Source organism: Dipodomys merriami, unplaced genomic scaffold, assembly GCF_024711535.1.
Source record: "Dipodomys merriami isolate MVZ:Mamm:240054 unplaced genomic scaffold, mDipMer1.0.p SCAF_12, whole genome shotgun sequence".
NCBI lineage: Eukaryota > Metazoa > Chordata > Mammalia > Rodentia > Heteromyidae > Dipodomys > Dipodomys merriami.
Window position 1 is genome coordinate 21,366,028 of NW_027202493.1, and position 15,544 is coordinate 21,381,571.

The following is a 15,544-nucleotide window of genomic DNA, read 5'->3' on the forward strand; positions in this document are numbered from 1 at the left end:
ATGCAGTTTGATGTGCATTTGTCATTTGAATTTACTTTCATTTGCCAGACACACCTCTTATAGATTCTTGGTCAGAGACCAGAGTTAGTTCTAGAAAAGCATTGTGTTTTGTTTTGTTTTTTCCTTATAGATTCATAATGGAAGACTGCAGTACAAATTTGACTGTGGAAGTGGCCCTGGCATTGTCTCTGTTCAAAGCATCCAAGTCAATGATGGGCAGTGGCACACAGTGGCTCTTGAAGTGAATGGAAACTATGCTAGATTGGTTCTAGACCAAGTCCACACTGCATCAGGCACAGCCCCAGGGACTCTAAAAACCCTGAACCTGGATAACTATGTGTTCTTTGGGGGGCACATCCGTCAACAAGGAACAAGGCATGGAAGAAGCCCGCAAGTTGGTAATGGTTTCAGGGGCTGTATGGACTCCATTTATTTGAATGGACAGGAGCTGCCTTTAAATAGCAAGCCAAGAAGCTATGCACACATGGAAGAGTCGGTGGATATATCTCCTGGCTGCTTGCTAACAGCTACGGAAGACTGCTCAAGCAACCCCTGTCAGAATGGAGGCGTTTGCAATCCATCACCTACGGGAGGTAGGCCTGGTAACATTCTAGTCTTCAAAAGGTTGCACATGTATACATTTAAGGAAAAGTTCCCACATATTTTTGTTTAATCTCCTTTTATTCAATTAATATTGTCACCCCTCCCTCATTTTCTCCCACTTTACCCTCCCTCCTCCCCCAAGTTGTAAAGTTCAAAATGAAATGTAATCATTACTTATGTAACCGTAATCTCCCTGTACACACACACACACACACACACACACATACACACACACACACACACACACACACACACACACACACACGTATAGTCAGATAGTATAGACAATACAGACAGTGCCATCCAGATTGAGCAGTATATGTTAGAACACAGCAGAGCAGAACTGGGCTTAGAATTGTTCCCAGGAGCTAGATGCAAGAGAACAGTTTCTCTGACTGCTGAGCTGCAGTAATATTTTGGATGCTTGAGCAGAACTGCATTTCTATACATGCCTTGCCCTTTGCCAGTAGTTACAGGCCAAGCACAGCTAACTCGAAATGCATCTTCCAATTCTATAGACATTAACTTAGGAACTTAGAAATAGCTTCACTTCTTTCTGCTCAGTTCTTGGTATTGTCCTTTATCTGATGGCTCTGCACAGAGGGTCTGCTAGAGTCTTGTTAGCCATAGAGATTTTCTAGGCCTTGAACCCCTGCTGAAGTGTTTCCAGATCTGTCAGTTGTGACACCCTTAGCATTCTAGGATTCTTGGGTATTTCTGTATCCTTAATTCTTGTCGGATCATTTAGAAGTGATAAAACATAGGGAAAATGACAGCCATCATACGCTTAATAAATAGAACTTGATGTGAATGGTAGAGTAAACTTATAAAATAATATTTTAATTAAGTGAGATTCAAAAGACTCGGTTTTCTGTCATCTCCCTCAGAAAGTGTGTATATGTCTTCTCTTCAACATAAAGGTAATACATGACTCTTTAGGATTAGACACTGTTCTCTTTTGCTCATGTGTAGGTTATTATTGCAAGTGCAGTGCCCTGTACATAGGGACATACTGTGAGGTGAGCGTCAACCCCTGTTCTTCCAACCCCTGCCTCTATGGTGGCACCTGCGTCGTAGACAACGGAGACTTCGTCTGCCAATGTAGAGGACTATATACTGGACAGAGGTATGTGGAGTTTTCTTTCACGGTACGTTCTTTTTTTTTGTCAGTTGTGGGGCTTAAACTCTGGGCCTGGGTGCTGTCCCTCAGCTCTTCAGCTCAAGGCTAGTGCTCTACCACTTGAGTCACGGCACCACTTCCACGTTTTCTGGTGGCTTATTGGAGATGAGTCTCACAGACTTTTCTGCCCAGGCTGGCTTTGAACCTCAATCCTCAGATCTCAGCCTCCTGAGATCTCGGATTATAGGCGTGAGCCACGTTCTAGCATTGATTGTGTTTTGTTTGTTTTTGTTTGTACTGACATTGGAACTCAAGGCCTTGGGCTTGCTTGACACTCTAGCTCTGATCAGCAAGCACCTCCAGCTGTTTGTTTGCCCTGAATGTTTGTGTGATAGGGTCTCACTTCCTGCCCAGTGTGTGCTTAGACTGCTATCCTCCTACTTTTAACTTTATGCTCCTACCACTCTCAGCTTCTTCAGTTGAGGGAGCCCTGTGGACTTTAGTGTCTGAGTAGCCTGTAACCGTAATCCTCTCAATCTCACCTTCCACATATCTGGAATGACAGACATGCTGCACTGCACCTCATAGTGGTTGAGTTGGGGATCATGAAATTTTTTTTTTTTCTTTTCCCAAGCTGGCCTAAAATTTGATCAGCCTAAGCTTTCTTAAAAGAGTTCTTTCAGCCAGGAGTAAAGGCTTGAGCCACTGAAGGCTTGTTTGAATTTTTTAAACATGCTTGTAAAGCATATGTGTTCTTCACTTAGTTCATGCATGCTTTCTCCTTATTACCAGGTGCCAACTGAGTCCCTATTGCAAGGATGAGCCTTGTAAAAATGGCGGAACATGTTTTGACAGTTTGGATGGTGCTGTTTGCCAGTGCGATTCAGGATTTAGGGGAGAAAGGTAAATGTTTTCTTTCAGGATTTATATTTGCCTCTTAATATTATATTCATTAGCTGACACAGCAGTACTTCATTAATTCAGACAACATTGCTTTCGAATTTAGTAATTCTCATTGGCATTTTTATCACTTAGGTTTCACCTCTTTAAGATAAAAGAAAATATCAAGCAGATTAATATTATGTCTGAAAATCCCTACTATATTACTTTAGAGGGATTACTTATAGAAAAAGAATGCATGGTTTTGTGGTAGGCAGAAAACACTTGAACAATATGTGAGTTTATTTTCTAACACAGTGAGTGTGAAATTGTGCCAGGCCAACTTTGAAAATAATGATAATTATTTTTTTTAATATGCTATAACTATATAACACCTAAGAAACCTTTCTACATCTCTCATCTTTTTTAATTCTTTTTTTTTTTTTTTATTTTTTTTTTTTAAATTGTATTTTATTTTATTTGAGAACATACTGTACAAAGGGGCTACAATTACATGGGCAGGATAATGGATACATTTCTTACCAAGGATTGCAGCCTCCTCCTTTGTTTACCCTTCACTTCCCTTCCCCGCCTCCCCCCTCCCCCCACCCAATTTTACCCCCCTCCCCCCACCCAATTATACCCCCCTCCCCCCCCCACACCGGCATTGTAAAGCTGGTTTTGACATGACATTTTGTACTTCTCATTGTTGCAACAGGTCCACCTGAATCCTTAAACGACTTGTTTGTCCCCATCTACTCCACATGTTATACTGACATCAAATATAGTGAAAACGGGGGTTACACTGTGAGGGAGGGACATACAAAGCAACAAAGAAATAATCTTATAAATGCATTAGAAATACATGCATGAAAGAAACGAAAACATTAAAATACATATTTAAGGGTTCATTTTCCTAGCATCACATTATCTGACCTTTTCCGCTTGACTCATACCTATACTAGATATTGCAAATAAGGGAAACCATGGGACCTATGCTTCTTTGGGCCTGGCTTACTTCACTTAATATAATTTTTTCCAAACCTTTCCATTTCCTAACAAATGGGGAAATGTCATTCTTTCTGATGGAGGCATAGAATTCCATTGTGTATATATACCACATTTTCTTGATCCATTCATCTACTGAGGGGCATCTGGGTTGGTTCCATATCTTAGCTATGGTAAATAAGGCTGCAATAAACATAGTTGTGCTGGTAGCTTTAGTGTGGTCTTGTTTGTAAACATTTGGGTAAATGCCCAAAAGTGGGATTGCTGGATCATAGGGGAGATCTATGTGAAGTCTTTTGAGGAACCTCCATACTGCTTTCCAAAGTGGTTGAACAAGTTTACATTCCCACCAACAATGAAGTAGGGTTCCTTTCTGTCCACATCCCCTCCAGCATCTGTTGTTATTGGAGTTCTTGATTTTTGCTGTTCTAACTGGAGTGAGGTGATATCTCAATGTTGTTTTGATTTGCATTTCTTTTATGGCTAGGGATGTTGAACATTTCTTCATGTGTCTATTGGCCATCCTTCTTTCTTCTTCAGAGAAGCTTCTCTTTAAGTCTTTCGCCCACTTATTTATTGGGCAGTTGTTTCTTTGAGGATTTGTTGTTGGGTGGTTTAATTTTTTGAGTTCCAAGTATATTTTAGATATGAGACCCTTGTCCGTTGTATGGCTAGTAAAGATCTTCTCCCAATCGGTGGGTTTTCTATTGATCTTGCCAGCTATGTCATTTGCCCTGCAGAAGCTCTGCAATCTTATGCAATCCCATTTGTCCAACCTTTCTTTGATTTGTTGTGCTTCCGGGTCTCTATTCAGAAAATTTCGACCTGAGCCAAGGAGACCTAGGGTTTCTCCTATTCCATCCTGTAATGTTTTCAGAGTGTCTGCTTTGAGTTCAAGGTCTTTGATCCATTCAGTAAATGGTGCTGGCAAAATTGGTTAACTACATGTAGAAAACTAAAGCTAGATCCTTATATATCACCCTGCACCAGAATCTTTTTTAATTCTTATCTCAATCCTAAAAGGTGATTACAATTTTCCATTTAACAGAAATGAGGCATAGAAGTGATCCTTATATCTTAAATACAATGGATGACAAGTTTTTAGTTTCAAATGCCTCTTTCTATTAGCCTATTTGTTTTCAAGTCAGTTTACAGAAGAAATCAGTCCATGCATGTTCTCTGTTGTGACTTTGATAAGCCTTCACTATCAGCCTCCTTGGGCTAATGTACAAAGTTGAAGGGTATCTCTTGCAGTTTTGCATGTGGGATTATAATCCTGCATCATGCCATTCATTACATAGCCTGAGTTTACAAAGTTGACTTCCCTAATGCTAATCAATGAATAATGTCATACATTTGACAAAATTGTATTCATGGTCAGAACTGTGCAAGATGAGGGATGGCTCTGTGGGATGGTAAGTAGATCCAGTTGATTGAAGGAGGAAGGAGAGACAGAGAGATGTCACAGTATGTTGTATGCCCCTGTTGGGGAAAGCAGAAAGGACTTGTGATCTGCTTTGTAAGCGTAAGATACATCTGAAAGTTTTCAACAGAGGATATACCATTTTAAATTGGAAAAGAGTTTTCCAACCATTCACATGTTTTATAGGATGTACCATTCCCAATCAGAAGCATATTCTTACAGATTTAATGCACTCTGTCAGAAGAGTTACAGCATGGATTTATCAAAGGACAAATATCTCAATGATAAACTTTTCTGAAACAACTAGAAACAAACTGATGTTTAGGCTGAGGGGTTAGTAGCGAATTCTGTTGAATCCTAGAACAATAATTGATATGTTTGTTTTCCAAACATTCAGAGCATATAACAAAGTGACTAATTAGTCCACAAAAGTTTTTTGGAGGGTTGTTTGTTTTTTTGTTTTTGTTTTTGTTTATTTCACAGTGATTTTTTTTTTTAGGCCATCACTGGGAATTGAACTTACAGACTCACACTCTGGCTTGGCTATTTTTCACTCTAAGTTGGCACTCTATCACCTGAGCCACACACTTCCATTTCTAGTCTTTTTGCTGGTTAATTGGAGGTTAAGAATCTCACAGATTTTTTTTGCCCAGAGTGACTAAACTCTCAGCTTTCTCAGTACCTTAGGCTTATAGGCATGAACCTCCAGCACTGACTGTCCCAGTTATTTTTGCTGATAGGTTTTCAGGTTTCTTCAAATTTGGTTTGGTTTGGTTTGGCCTGCTTTATAAAGGAGGGGTTTTAGTAGAATCTCTAGGCTCTGGAGAATAATAGGTTCTGGCATTGTCTGACATACATTGTGAAGATTTTTCCCTCATTCTCGGTCATTTTGGCAGGTGTCAAAGTGACATTGACGAGTGTGTTGGAAACCCTTGCCGTAACGGGGCACTCTGTGAGAACACGCATGGCTCCTATCACTGTAACTGCAGCCATGAGTACAGAGGGAAACACTGCGAAGATGCTGCACCCAATCAGTATGTGTCCACCCCGTGGAATATCGGGTTGGCCGAAGGAATAGGAATCGTGGTGTTCATAGCAGGGATATTTTTACTGGTGGTGGTGTTTGTCCTCTGCCGCAAGATGATTAGTCGGAAGAAGAAGCACCAAGCTGAACCGGAAGACAAACACTTGGGACAAACTACAGCTTTCTTGCAAAGACCTTATTTCGATTCGAAGCTCAATAAGAACATTTACTCGGACATACCACCCCAGGTGCCTGTCCGCCCCATTTCCTACACTCCAAGCATTCCAAGTGACTCCAGGAACAATCTTGACCGGAACTCCTTTGAAGGATCTGCCATCCCAGAGCATCCAGAATTCAGTACTTTTAACCCCGAGTCTATGCATGGACACCGAAAAACAGTGGCTGTCTGCAGCGTGGCCCCCAACCTGCCTCCCCCACCTCCTTCCAACTCTCCTTCTGACAGTGACTCCATTCAGAAGCCAAATTGGGACTTCGACTATGACAGTAAGAGCCACCCTGCCCTCACTTGAATGTTACTGAGATAGACAGGGACATTGCAGTGTTCTGCATGCCATTGATGGTTCAAGCGAAGAACAGCGTCATTGGATGCAGATAACTAATGTTCCGAATCTGAAAAGCTTATGAGTTGGAAACTTGTATATCAGGAGTGGTTGTTGGGCATTTTAATGTAGAATTTGGATCTGGTCATGTTCCAATTAATATTCTGGAAAGATCCATTTCATTTTTATAATGGATACAGGTGTTCAACGATGACTTGGGAGCATTTCCGTGCTAGAATTATTAAGAAATATAGCTGGAGGAAGTAGCAGTTATCATATTAGTGACTTGGCATTTATTTAATGTTTTAGAGGAAACTGTATATGTGCTATTTTCAGACAAAAAAATTTCAGTAGCCTTTATTGTCTGATGGTATCCACAGGCCAGTTGATGGCAAAATTCTATTCTGTGAATATCCAAGAATATTTGTAGGCCTTTTAGTTTTTTGGGCTTGTTTTGCTGTTGTTTTAAGATGTTTTATTTGGTGGTGGTTGTTGTTGTCATCTTTTTGTTTTCCTTTTAAGTTTATCAAGTCTCAGGCAGGAAACCAGAGCCCTTGACCCACTTGGAACCCAATGTTTTTCATCTCTTCCTTTTAGCTAAAGTGGTGGATCTCGATCCTTGTCTTTCAAAGAAGCCATTAGAGGAAAAGCCTTCCCAGCCATACAGTGCCCGGGAGAGCCTTTCTGAAGTGCAGTCCCTGAGCTCCTTCCAGTCTGAGTCCTGTGATGACAACGGTGAGTGTCAGTATGTCCCGGGCAGTAGCTGTCTGCTGTGTGTGGTGCTGTTCATGTTGCCGTATGTAATACACACATGAAATAGTTATCTCCAGAGGGTTCCACATCCCACACTTTTCGACCATGCCTTGGAAATATTTGCATGAACATCAGCTGGGGAAAATACTTTAAATATATCCTAAGCACTACCATGCAGAAGATTCAGTACTTAACACTGAAAAAAAATTTTTTTAAGGAATAGCTATTTTAACTGTTGCAATGTGTCAGTAATAGGAAAGAATATATAATTAATTGGAAGATTTTTTATTTGATTGCCTAATCTGGTGTTGCTTTTTCTTTTGCAGCATAGTAAATGTTATAGAAATTTTCCAAAAACTCTCGTAACAGCTTTTCTGTCTGCACAACACACACAAATACACACACACAAAAGAGCTGTAATGATCTGAAATGTTCCATTTCCGTCACACCTTTGGTATTACAAGGTTTTATTTGTCTCTTCCCTCAATCCCACTGCGGCCCCAGCTCCCATTTGGATCAGAGCGTACTGACTGAGAGCGCAGTTTAAGAGATTGCTAGTAAGTTTGATTATATTTTTAATGAAGAAAGTTTGGCAGGGGGATTGATGGTACCAGTTAGCTTCTTCCAATTTCCCTAGGGTAAATTGTGCTGATCAGCTCGCCTTATGAATACATACCAGTACAGAAAATTATCAATATTGTTCAGTAATACAGTGAAGGCCATCTGTAGTAAAACTTTTTGAATCTTAGAATTTGTACGCTTCATTATAGTTTTTCAACTTGGGTAAAAATTTAATGTGTTTATATATTCTTGATGGAAAGAAATAATCCACTGATCCATAGTAATGTTGTCCAGCACTTAGGATAATATAGTTCATAATAGATTACATCTCTGTAGTCCATAAGTCACCTAGTTCAGAAAATATTACAGAGCCCTTACTAAATTAAAGATGGCCAAAGTATATCCCATTCATTTCTAATTTCAAGAGTGTTACTTATGATATTACATTTGTGATGGAATAAATGGATGTATTTTTGCTTGTTAAACCAACAGTAACAAAGTAGGATTGTTTCTTCCATTGGTTTCAATTCTAAAACGTCTATATTGCTAATTTATGTACTTTATACCTTGGCTTTTAAGTGTTCTTCATAAACACATTTTCACAGAGAGGTATGGCTCAAATGGCAGAGCATCAGGCTTGAACAAAAAAGCTAAGGTACAGCTGAGTTCAATCTCCAGTAACTATACAAAATGAGAAAGTGAAAGGGAGAACAAAAGAAGAAGGGAAGAAAATAGGAAAGGAAGGAAGGATAAATAATTTTTCATTATTTTTCTTTTTTTCTAGTCCTTTTTATTGATACTTTATTACTCTTAAGTGCTCTTCAGTTGTGGTCATTAGTTATGAAAATGAATTGCCAGCCAGGCACCGGTGGCTCATGCCTGTAATCCTAACTACTCAGGAGGCTGAGATCTGAGGATTGTGGCTCAAAGCCAGCCTGAACAGGAAAGACTGTAAGACTCTTATCGCCAATAAACCACTCAGAAAACCAGAAGTGGTGCTGTGGCTCAAGTAGTAGAGCACTAGGCTTGAGCTGAAGAGCTGAGGGACAGTGCCCAGGCCCAGAGTTCAAGCCCCACGGCCAGGAAAAAAAAAAAAAAAAAAGAAAGAAAGAAAAAAAGAAAATGAATTGCCAGTTTTAAAAGTGTGGAGAAAAGACATATGCCAGTGGTATTTACATTTTAGTTAAGGATCACATTTTTATCAGTATCAGTCATAAACTTAAATTCTGCAGTTCATATTTTATTATTTGTTTTCTAACCTTTATGAAAACCTTTACCACAGAATTAAGGACTTAAAATATAAAATAGTACAAACAGTTTTTAGGTTCACCTTAGATTGGAAATGGACTGTGTATCTCACTAGACTAAAGACAAAGTGGCCGCTGACAACAGTCCTTTCTGGGAAGTAGGGGAAGAATCTGTTCCTTACTTTTCCCAATGTGCACTAGTCACCCACATTCTTTTGCTCATGGCTGTATCCTCTTTCAGGAACAGCAAAGAACATTGCATGTCATTGACCATTTACCTGTAGTCATCACTCCAGGTCCCACACACAGATGGAAGGGATGGTTGTCTTATCAACTCATTCAGCCCACCTAGATAATGCAGGAAAATCTTTCCATCTCCCCCATCCTAAGGCCTAATTATATCAGTATCCTTTATGCCCTGAGTGCTAACAGATTCAGAGGTTCCCATGGTGAGGATGAAATTAGGATATAGACAACGAGGGCCTTCCTTCTGCCCATCAAATGCATACACACTTATCGTGACACACTTTTTAAATAATATGCAAATAAAAACAGTGTTTACACAGGAAGCAGCCAGATAGATTGCTGATGTGTTAGCTTACCATCTGTTTAGTGCATGTACAAAATGACAAATTTGGGGTTGGAACCAATGGACAAAACCATGTTTGTTCTTACAGGCAAATATATTTCCTTAAATTTCCTTCCTCTGGGGTAGTATACAAGCTCTTAAATGTGATGTCTTCTGCACATGATGTGTTGACCTAAGACTTGTTTTGCTCCAATATGATCCTTAATGATAATTGTTAACATTTTTATTTTTTATTTATTTTGTTGGTCGTGGGGTCTGAACTCTGGGCCTGGGCGCTGTCCCTCAGCTCTTCAGTTCGAGGCTAGGGCTCTACCACTTGAGCCACAGTGCCACTTCCATCTTTTTCTACTTATGTGGTAGTGAGGAACCGAGCCCAAGGCCTCATGCATGCGTACCACTGATCCACCTTCCCAGCTCCATTGTTAACATATAGCTTGATTAGAAAAAGTCTCTAAGTAACATAGCTAGCAGTTCAAGTCAGTCATAGTAATATGATCATAAGGCATTCATGTCACATTTTTAAATTATAGGGGAAATTTGCATAATGTGAAGAATTTTCTTTTGCACATTGTATTCTAAATAAGGATTTTCCTAATTCACTCCTTTTGTCCCTTTTTACAAGCTTCCATAGTGACTGTAATACACCTTGTCAATGCTGTAGTTGACACGGTGAATAATGAAGGTATAGTCATGAATGTTTTGCTTTGTGTTTGTGTTTTATGATGACTGGGTCACTGGAGTACTGTGGAGTTGATGTTTTGTTTGTTTTGTTTTGTTTTGTTTTACCTGTTATAATGTTCTAAAATGGATTGTGACTTGGGGAGGTCCCGTATTTTTGAGCTGTAATTTTGAAGATGTGTATATTCATAACACAGATGCTTTGCAAAATTATGTCTATGTATGTTTTTATGTCTTTCGTTAACTTTCTATTCATCAATAGTGATATCAGAAATAAATTATAGGATCTCAAGAACTTATCTTCCTGTAACATAATGCTAAGACTTTTGGAGTAGTTTTAACTTCTTAAGAATTATAATAGAAGTCTCTTTATATGAACATAATTAAAATTAATACCAAAAGCTTTTATAACTACTTAAAACTGACTCTGGACTTTTGGTTCCCCTTCTTCCTGAGTATGATCAAAGACTATAGAAGGTAGGTTTTCAAGGTGAAATTTAGTGCAAGTCGTTTGCTGTGAAGCTTTCTCTGATTAGGACTAAAAGAAGAGGCATTGACCACTTCCCTTAACTTATGTCAAGTCAAACCAGCCCTTCATTGGTGCACAAATCAAACCAGCCCTTCATTGCTGCACTGAAACTGGAGTAATCACAGGCGGATGACACAAGATAGTACTTTACAGGCTAGTGTAAATCAGAGAATCTAGAGGACTTGCTAGAGCTGATTGACTTGTTCCCTGTGCCAAGTCTCTGATGAAGCTGGTCTGGGATGGGTGTTGAGAATTCTTTTTAGCAAGTTCCGGATTGATTGTGATGTCCTCATCTAAAGATCACAGCTGGCAAACTTCAAGAGGCCATCAAGAGTATACCAGCATTATCACCATAATGCTCCAGGGTTCCTTTCTGTAAGGATGTGAATGTTGTTCAGATGTAGGTGGGGCTGGGAAGGGGGCGGGGAATTTCCTGCTGAATGTGACTAGAAGCAGCAGGGACAAGCTGCCCAGTTACTAAAGAGATCTGATGGGGTTTTTGTTTGTTTCTTTTTGTTGTTATTGTTCCCTAAATAAGCAATACCTAGTCCTCCTCTTCATCTAAGGGATTGTTACCCTTGTTTCAAAGAGAGTGGGAAGTTAGCCCAGGGTAAGTGACTCATGATGCTGAGCCTTAACACCACTTCCTTTGATGTGATGCTAGCTTCTGTATATAAACAAAAGCCCAGAAAGAGCAACTGCAATGACAGATTTGTGGAAAGAAGACTAAAGAATAAGTGATGCTAATTATAATTTCTCTGAGGGTAGCAGTGAACTGTACAAATATAAAATCATTTTCACAATCTGGGTACCGGTGGCTCAGGTCTGTAATCCTAGCTACTCAGGAGACTGAGATCTGAGGATCACAGTTCAAAGCCAGCCCGGACAGGAAACTCCGTGAGACTCTTATCTCCAATAAACCACTAGAAAACCGGAAGTGGCACTGTGGCTCAAGCAGTAGAGCACTCACTTTGAGCTGAAGAGCACAGGGACAGCACCCAAGTCCAGAGTTCAAGCCCTACGAACGACCTAAACAAAAAAAAAAAATCATTTTCACAGAGGATAGGTTGGAAGAGGTTTTCAGCTTTACCTACCTAAATTCACACAAAATTTGTTCAGAAATTCCTCTGAACTTAATATGCCTTTGAGATTATAATGTGCTATCGGTAGCTTGAGATGTATTTAGATTTTTGCAGAAATGACTGATTCGTTTATGTTTGAGGAGAACCTGCAGAGTTTATTTTCCTTATTCCAAAGAAACTTGTTCATTTCTAGACTTAGACTGTCGGTGGCAGCAATAGCACTTGAGTTTCCTAGCAGAGTGTTCGGTTCGTCATCATCGCTTTTTATTTCCTCTTTCCATATCCTGTTTTCTTTGTGCTTCGTGAGTTTCTCAGCCATGTGGAATGTGTATAGATAATGGGGTACATACAGAAGTACATGGCTGACTGGGCCTTGACAAACAGCTTACATGGTACTGTGTACTTATCTTTATTGCTTTTTAGCCGCCTGTCTATTTTAATTACCGATGTTTTCTTTTCTTTCTACTCTGCCACCAAAAGAATCTTTGGCTGCTCCTGACCTCAGCAAATCAAGAGGTGATTTATGCATGCCAGTTGCTCATTGATTATCACTAAGTCCTTGGTGAAGATCTGACCCAGTGCTGACTTGCTTCACTTGGTTGCTTGGTGTTTGAAGCAGAAACTAAGTCCCTGACTGTTGAGCCCTGCATGCTAAGCATGCACTGCTAACCTTTTCCTAGATGCCAGAGGATTTCTAAGAAGGAAGACATAAAAAAGAAAAGAAATGGCTATCCCTAACTAGGGAGTTGTATTATTTTTTTTTAATCACAGCAGTTTATATAGTCCAGAATGATCCTTGGTTCTTATATTACTCTTATATTACTCTTCATCACTTGTTCAAGTGTATTTGGAGGTATGGTTTGATATGTAGCCGTAGTAAGATCATGCATTGTTTTATTAATGAAAAATAGTACATCTTTTATATCACATGTACCACATTCTTACAAAGGATGCGCCTTTTCTAAATTTGAACATGTTAATGGTTGCTTTTATTACTTTAAAGTTTGCCTTATTTCGTATCATTTAATGACAAGTAGTAGAGATTGGCGTCTGATAATCTTATTCAATAGAGATTCTTCCTTTCTGAAAAGACACAACGAATGTCCTAAGATGGTACTAATGCCTTCCTTCGTGTAGAGTGATGAGTTCTTAATCACTGAGGGAATCTTGAGGGTGACTAGTCCTATGTACAGAAAAACTGCATGTGTTTAAAGCCTACAACCTGCTTCACTCACAAGTCTCTTCATGTCTTGAATGTTAAGTGTATACTAAAACTGCAAGTGCACCGTGTGTACAAATTGATCCCCGTTCATCCCGAGCTTCAAAGCTGCACCCGGGCGGGGCTCTTGTCTTCCAGGTGAAGATAAAGGGTTTCCCAAGTGATGAGCTTTGAATGAATGCATAAATACTGTGGCATCTTTTTGTCTTTAATACATGGAGTTGTTTTTTTCTCCCCCCAAGATGCAAAAAGCTTAGGAGAAATACATTGAAATGTCTTTCCTCTTCTACCAAGGGTACCACTGGGATACATCAGATTGGATGCCAGCTGTTCCCCTGCCAGACATACAGGAGTTCCCCAATTACGAGGTGATTGACGAGCACACACCCCTCTACTCAGCAGATCCAAACACCATCGACACCGACTATTACCCCGGAGGCTACGACATTGAAAGCGACTTTCCCCCACCACCAGAAGACTTCCCTGCACCCGATGAACTGCCACCATTGCCCCCAGAATTCAGCGATCAGTTTGAATCCATACACCCACCCAGAGACATGCCTGCTGCAGGTAGCTTGGGTTCTTCATCCAGAAATCGGCAGAGGTTCAACTTGAATCAGTACCTGCCCAATTTCTATCCCGTCGATATGTCTGAACCGCAAAAAAAAGCCACCAGTGAGAATAGTACTTGTAGAGAATCCCTTGCCCCTGCTTACCCGCCAGGGTATCAGAGAAACTTTGAAGCCCCCGCTATAGAAAACATGCCCATGTCTGTGTACGCATCCACGGCTTCCTGCTCCGATGTGTCAGCGTGCTGTGAAGTGGAGTCTGAGGTCATGATGAGTGACTATGAGAGCGGAGACGACAGTCACTTTGAAGAGGTGACCATTCCTCCACTGGATTCCCAACAGCATACTCAAGTCTGATGCTCAGACTCCCCCCAAAGTGCCTGGACTTTAACAAACCTAGAGATGGTCTCGCTGACCTGCATTGTTCTCTGTAGCAGTGATTGAGCGCTTTCTTTCTTTTTCTTTTTCTTTTTTTTTTTTTTTCAGTGAGTTCCCATGGGCATGGCTGCACTGAATCCTGCACCTCTTGACACCTTAGCCATTTCCAGCCCCTAGACCTACTGTAATGGGACGAGATCTTCGTTGGCTGTGCCATTTCTGAGCATCTTTTTGTATTTACGTTTGTCTGTGTTAAAATAGTAAGACGAAAAATCAGTCCTGTCACCACCTTAGCATGATTCATGTATTTATGTAGATTTGATTAATTCTCCTGTCTCTCCTGTTTGTAAATTTTATGTACAGATATGATTTTTTTTTTCAGTTTTAACTAGATTTTTCAAGGTACTTTGTGTTTGTTTTTGGCTGAACTTTGATGGTGTTAGTGTCATTACCTAGCACTCTTTTTTTTTTTTTTTAAATATAACCAGGGTTTCATTATATGTTCCACTGAAGTATGACATTTCATTAACACATTTCAATGTAGTTATTATTTCTAGCTGTACATAGGATGGGGAAGATCTGATACATGGACAAGTCTTAAGTGGGTTGCTGTATTTTAGGATAATATGCATTTTTCATTATCGGAAAGTGTAACGGGGACCTTCTGCATAACTGTTTAGAACCAAAACCACCATGACACAGTTTTTATAGTGTCTGTATATTTGTGATGCAATGGTCTTGTAAAGGTTTTTACTGAAAACTACCGTTAGCCAGTCTTTCTTACTGACAATAAATTATTAATAAAATACTTTAGCTTTATTGTCTGGTTTTCTTCTGTATTTTTGTTCCTACAGGGGTGAGTTGAGATGAACGGACAGATGTCCATATTGTTCCCTGTTACATAGAAAACAAGCTGTATTTACAGAGGGTGCCTCCAGGTGGCAGTATATGGCTACAAAAGTGTGACCTTTTTGTTGTTTTACAAGAAAGTCTCATCATGTCCTTCAGTCTGACCTAACTCAGGATTCTCCTGCCTCTCTTCCACCTCTTGAGTGCACTTCTATCCCAGCATGTAACTTTTTTTATAATGAATATTCCTTCCTTCCTTCCTTCCTTCCTTCCTTCCTTCCTTCCTTCCTTCCTTCCTTCCTTCCTTCCTTCCTTCCTTCCTTCTTTCCTTCCTTCCTTCCTTCCTTCCTTCCTTGCCTGCCTTTCTTCCTTCCCTTCTTTTCTTTCTTCTTCTTCTTTTTTTGTCAGCACCAGAGTCTGAACTCTGGGCCTTGAGTTTTCTAGGATGGTGCTCAGCCGCTTGAGCCATACAT

General features: G+C 40.0%; 1 protein-coding gene across 3 annotated transcripts in view; it reads left to right on the top strand.

The window, feature by feature from the left end:
• The window catches only part of Fat1 (FAT atypical cadherin 1), a 119,351-nt gene extending 104,310 nt beyond the window's left edge, over positions 1 to 15,041 (top strand). For 2 of the 3 annotated variants that reach the window (XM_070016342.1, XM_070016343.1), the window contains 7 exons: positions 131 to 593; positions 1,576 to 1,729; positions 2,516 to 2,626; positions 5,930 to 6,561; positions 7,215 to 7,352; positions 12,537 to 12,572; positions 13,570 to 15,041. In XM_070016342.1, the coding sequence (XP_069872443.1) occupies positions 131 to 593; positions 1,576 to 1,729; positions 2,516 to 2,626; positions 5,930 to 6,561; positions 7,215 to 7,352; positions 12,537 to 12,572; positions 13,570 to 14,201 (2,166 nt within the window). In that variant the 3' untranslated portion in view covers positions 14,202 to 15,041. The remainder of the gene's footprint in view (positions 1 to 130; positions 594 to 1,575; positions 1,730 to 2,515; positions 2,627 to 5,929; positions 6,562 to 7,214; positions 7,353 to 12,536; positions 12,573 to 13,569) is intronic. The other variant, XM_070016344.1, reaches the window with a different exon arrangement.
• The last annotated feature ends 503 nt before the right edge of the window (positions 15,042 to 15,544 follow it).